The sequence below is a fragment of the Microcaecilia unicolor genome, chromosome 1 (genome assembly GCF_901765095.1).
Source record: "Microcaecilia unicolor chromosome 1, aMicUni1.1, whole genome shotgun sequence".
NCBI lineage: Eukaryota > Metazoa > Chordata > Amphibia > Gymnophiona > Siphonopidae > Microcaecilia > Microcaecilia unicolor.
This window is the reverse complement of record NC_044031.1, coordinates 49552151-49558150: the sequence shown is the minus strand read 5'-3', so window position 1 is coordinate 49558150 and position 6000 is coordinate 49552151. Positions and strand designations below refer to the sequence as shown.

Genomic DNA, 6000 nt, shown 5'->3' with positions numbered 1-6000 from the left:
CTTAAGAGTGGACTGACACGGCTACCACACTCCTCTACTTAAGATTGAAGTACATGCAAATATAATGAAATTAGAATGCAATGAGGCTCATTTTCAAAGCACTTAGCCTCCCAAAGTTCCATAGAAACCTATGGAACTTAGCCTCCCAAAGTGCTTTGAAAATATGCCTCAATGAGTCTGCTTTAAGCGACCTGTACGATGGCCAAGAAAGAGACATGAATCATGTTCCTAAAGACCTAGAAGACTGTGGAATGCATTCAGGTAGATGGAATGTAGGGTCACCACTTTGTTGTGTCTTTCAGAATGTAATGATCTGGTACTGTATTTGTCCTACTGCGTAAATGGACATGTAGAACTGGTTTTCATATGTAAATCAGAGATAGAAATTCATGCATACAGGATGAAATCAGGTTGTCACAGAAGGAAGAAAGGAAATAGCAGAAGAGAGACCTCCCCAGCAAAGATTTATTTTGGCAATGAAATGCCTTAATGGCAACAAACATTGAGATGAAAGATTGCATTAGTCATTTCTAAACTCCATGGAAGTTCCCATCTAGACCAGTTCTTAGCCAATTGTTATAACTTGTAGATAATTAAAGATATGATGTAAAATGAGATGATTGTGCTGTGCACGTCCCACATGAGATGTTGTAAGACTAATTATTGCTTTGATACTGGAACAAGTGAAAGAAAATCTTTCCTGATTGAATCATATAAAGGTGGCTCATTCATACCACTTCAAAGACTACTTTGAACCGAAAAGATAAAGAATGGAGTGCTGGCTGAAAGTTGTCTGCATGTTTGCTGTGGCTACAGTGGTTCTCTCAGCATCGATTGGCCAGAATTCTGGGACAGTACAAGACAAGGACGCTGCCTCGGCTGTTGATGTCTACAACAAGGGTCTTCCTGGAAACTCTCACTTCAAAATCTTTGAATATGACACTGAGAAAAGAATGGTAAGTGTTATTAGATGACTTCCTGTGTGTTTGTGTGGGTGTCTGCATTTGTGTGAGACAGAGAGAAAGCACTATATACTTCATAATCTAATAACAAATATTTATACAAGCAATCTTCTTGCTATCCTGACCCTACAGCAGTTGTGATCAATGAAAGTAAATGAATCAATGGATCTTTATTTCCATGCTTTTCCTATATAATAATTCTCACCTCCAACAGGATGTGCCTGGGACCATGCCTGCCGGAAGTGGTCTGCTAGGCAGGCACGCACTGACCTCAGTGACCTCAGTGACAGACAATTTGGCAAAGCAAAACAATCTGAGTGCTGGCCATTAGGACACAGGATTGATAGGAGAGTTTTAAAAGACTGAAGGAACTGAAAGTGTTAAATGGGGGGAGGGGGGAGTTCTGAAAGACTGAAAGACATGAACATTTGGGAAAGGAAAACAATCTGAATGCTGGCCATTAGGACACAGGGTAGATAGGAGAGTTTTAAAAGACTGAAGGAAACGAAAGTGTTAAACTGGAGAAGGGGGGGGGGGAGTTGTGAATGACTGAAAGACATGCAAATTTGGGACAGGAAAACAATCTCAATGCTGGCCATTAGCACACAGGGTACATAGGAGAGTTTTAAAAGACTGAAGGAACCAAACGTGTTCAGGGGGGAGGGCAAGTTCTGAATGAATGAAAGAAATGAAAATTTACGAGAGGAACACAATCTGAATGCCGGGCATTTGTACACAGGGTAGATAGGACACTTTAAAAAAAAAATGAAGGACGTGAAAGTATTACATCTTGGGGGAGGGGGGAGGAGGAAAGCGGTGGGGTATCCGGATACTGGGCGTTAGGGCCACGGGGGTACATAGACTTTTGAAAGCCTTAAGGAACCCAAAGTGTGGGAAGGAGGAGAAAAAGGAGGGGAGGGAACGGGGTGAGGGGCATTAGGAACAGGGGAGGGGCCCTGTCACACACTCTCATTCTCACACACACACTGTCACACAGACAGTCTCACTCTGTCACACACCCGCACATTCACTCTCCCTCTCTCTCTCAAACATACACACTCCCAGGAAAACCTTGCTAGCGCCCGTTTCATTCGTTCCAGAAACGGGCCTTTTTTACTAGTACTATTATAAAACATGCATACATAACTTCATAAAACATCGTTAAGAAACATGATGTTCTTCCAAGAAAAAAAATGCTTCTAAGTATCTAGGTTATTTGAATGTTGTAATGTTTGTTTATTAGGTGTTTCGTTGGTATTATGCTGACATCGTATTATATCTATGTTATTTTGATATTCCTCCATGCTGTCAGTTCTGGTATTCTTTGTATTGTACTGACATCATATTTCCAAGTTAACCTCATTTATTGTATTTATGGTTATATTTGATCATTTTACTTTTGTTATGACATTAACAAAATGGTAAATTTTATGTTAAACTGGACCCTGGGTAAACCTGTTCATAAAGGCGGTTAATCAATACCAATAAATAAGTAAAGTCTGTCTGTATTCGTGCATATGGGGGGGAAAAAACCTTTGGTGTCAGTAGAGCTGATTTTCAGCCTTGGCAGCAAACATTTTGTAGAAAACTCTGGTCGCCATGACTGAAAATAATCTGGATATTCAGTGCCAGGATCCAGATACTGACAGGCAATAAATATCCAGATTCAGGGGTGACCGGCACCGCTATCCGGACAGTGCAAATATCAACTTGCAATCTAGATAGCTAACTGGATAAAGGGGCCCTTTTACTGAAGGCTGGTAGGGCTACCACCGGCTTGGTGTGTGACAAATTGGCCCTACCGCCAGGCTTGTCCAGGAGCCCAGTGGTAGTTCCAGGTCTCCCTCCCACCATTTCTGGTGCTAGAAAATACCCTTTTATTTTCTACTGTCAGAGGGCATACCCAGCGATAATTGGGCAGCACCACACGCGGCCCAATTACTGTCAGGTTACCGCCAGCACCCTCACTGCCATTTACTGGCCCTTTATACAAAAAGGCCTTTCACAGAAGGAATGGATCCTCAGAAGCTTAGAGGAGATTGGGTGACAGAGCCAGTGGTGGGAGACGGGGCTAGTGGTTGGGAGGCGGAGCTAGTGGTTGGGAGGCGAGGCTAGTGCTGGGCAGACTTCATCGGTCTGTGCCCTGAAAATGGCAGATACAAATCAAGGCCAGGTATACACAAAAAGTAGCACATATGAGTTTATCTTGTTGGGCAGACTGGATGGACCGTGCAGGCCTTTCTCTGCCGTCATCTACTATGTTACTATCAAAGCGGTAAAAGGTGGCCTCAGAGTGCAGCAATCCCACATGCCAGTGCCACCGTGGGCCATCTTTTACCGTCATTTGGTAAAAGGACCCCAAAGTTCTCAGCCTTTTTTTGAGTGCAAATATTTGGTTAGCGAGTTGAATATCACCACTAATCAGATAACTTTGGGGACTGCCCTCACTCTGCCCACAGACTACCCCGGCAGAAGCAGAAAAAGAAAATATTCAGTAACATTACCCAGATAGTGCCACTGAAAATACTCACTCTGCTGCTCCCCAGTATCTCTCCACACTCGTCCTCCCCTACACCCCTTCCCGTGCATTCCGTTCCATGGATAAATCCTTCTTATATGTTCCCTTCTCCTCTACTGCCAACTCCAGACTTCGCTCCTTCTGTCTCGCACCCTACGCCTGGAATAGACTTCCTGAGCCCCTACGTCTTGCCCCATCCTTGACCATCTTTAAATCTAGATTGAAAGCCCACCTCTTTAACATTGCTTTTGACTTGTAACCTCTCGCCCCACCTACCCTACCCTCCTCTCCTCTTTCCTCTACACATTAATTGATTTGCTTGCTTTATTTTTGTCTATTAGATTGTAAGCTCTTTGAGCAGGGACTGTCTTTCTTCTATGTTTGTGCAGCGCTGCGTACGCTTTGCAGCACTATAGAAATGCTAAATAGTAGTAGTAGAATAATGTGGAGGCTGGCACTTGTCCGCTTAGCAGGTACCCTCAGAAAGTTGACTGAAAATGTATTACAGAATTTTCAAGGTTTTCATGAACAACCAAGTAGTGTGGCTGCCATGTTAGTCTACTCTAAATAAAAAAAAAAAAAAGCAAAACTGCAAGGTGAGACCTTGTATTGTTTTTGAAAATCTATTCATTGACCTTTATTTCTGTATATGAGTAATCAAAGCAGTGTTTGTGTCCCATCAATGATCCATCAAACAGGACAGGCGGCACCTTGGCACTCTCCTTTCATTCCATACCACACACTCCAATAATCGACATCTGCCATCTTATCTGAGAAGAAAAGTGGAATTTATTATGGCCGCAGCTTTCTGCTATATACATATTTAAAGACATTTACAGTATCATGCATTTGCATTCATGCATCCAGTTTACAATATCCAACTGCTAAATACGTTAATCGATCTAACTAGCACATTATTGGGGCAGGGACTCAGTGGCGTAGTTAGGGGAGCGTAGGGGGAGCGACTGCTCCCCCAAACAGATTTGGATAAAAACGGCGCCTATTTTGCTGCTGGACCCACTCCCTTCACTGGTCTCTCTCCCTTCCCTCTCTAGTGATCATTTTGTTACACCTTTCAAGTTCAGCGGCAGTGCAGCAGCGGTATCAACTGTAAGAACAAAGTGAAAGCATGTGGGACCATTTTCCTGTATGCACCGCTGCTGCTGTGCTCTGCTGGTCACGCAGCACGCCCCTCTGATCTTTCCCTTACTTTCCAACTCGTGATTCAGGCAAGTGTGCCCCTGTCCTCTGGACACTTGTTGGCACCAAGCAAGGAGGTTGGCAATGGCACACCGCAATGAAATCATGCACCCAAGTGCAATCTGATTGGCTAACTGCAGGGGAGGCGTGCAGGGATTGGCTGTGGCAAGCGCAGGGGCTGTTTTGTTTTTCCCAGTGCCTCCCTCCCTCAATGCTTGTCTGTTGTCTCGTCTGTGCTTTTGGCCCTCCTCCCAGAGCTGTGGCCGCCCAGCTCCCAGCCCTGATTCTTCTTCTGCTGCTGCTGCTGAGGAGGCTGTTGTTGCTTTTGCTTATGTTGGCGGCAATTGGCACAGGTACAAATTGTTTTTTTTTATTTATTTGTATTTGTTAATTTCTAATGTAGTGATTGGAATATATCAGTTTTTGAAATTTGCAGCTGCTATTTTTGTTTTCCACACATCGCTGTTTCTTTATTTCTGGTGTTGCTTCTTAGAGGTTCAGATTAATTTTTGTCTATATATTTATATTTTTAGGTTATGGTTACTTATTCTGTATATGATGAGGATCTGTATGTTCTGTGTGTGTGAAGGAGGCTAGGTATTTTGTTAAGCACTGAATGTCTGTGTAGCATCAATCTGTATTAATCTGGCTTGTTAATCCTTTTCAATAGGTATATTGATGTTCTAGTACCCACTACAATATTTATGTTGCTGCTTTTTCCTAGGTAAACCCTTGTTGTGAGATTCCTAGATGTTAGTGCTATTATGGTAGAGTTGCTCTACTGTTCCCCAATGACTTTTGTAGGTTTCTATATTACTTCACAATATGCCTGGTATTGGATGTTGGGTTTGTATTTAGCTCATACCTCTCATAGTAGTAGCTGAAGGTGAGTTGCATTCATGTACAACAGGTATTTTCCTGTTCCTAGAGGTTTACAGTCTAAGTTTGTACAGGAGGCAATGCAGAGTTAAATAACTTGCCCAAGCTCTCAAGGAGCAGCAGTGGGATGTAATCCCTGGCTTCCCTGGTTCTCAGTCCACTTCTCTAACCCATTAGATAACAGTTAATACAGATAATACTTTTTCCAAACATGTTTGGTAACTGTACAGTAAATTAAAGACCAGCAGATCTAAAGCCTGTTGGGCATTTGGCAACTTAGTAAAAAAAAATTGATAGGCTATTTTATGGTTGCCAGTAACCATAACATTTCTGTTACAGTTCTGCTGAATTCCACTGTTCACGTAGCCAACAGGAAGATACTGGACTGAGAGCTAGGACTGACTAGGAGTCCAGTGTTAAAGTACCTGCATATATTTCCAG

The 6000-nt window shown here is 42.9% G+C and overlaps 1 protein-coding gene across 1 annotated transcript in view; it reads left to right on the top strand.

The window, feature by feature from the left end:
- Window positions 1–729: 729 nt before the first annotated feature.
- The window catches only part of LOC115466518, a 63225-nt gene continuing 57954 nt past the window's right edge, over window positions 730–6000 (top strand). The window contains exon 1 of the mRNA XM_030197840.1: window positions 730–956. Coding sequence (XP_030053700.1) covers window positions 771–956 — 186 coding nt within the window. The 5' untranslated portion in view covers window positions 730–770. The remainder of the gene's footprint in view (window positions 957–6000) is intronic.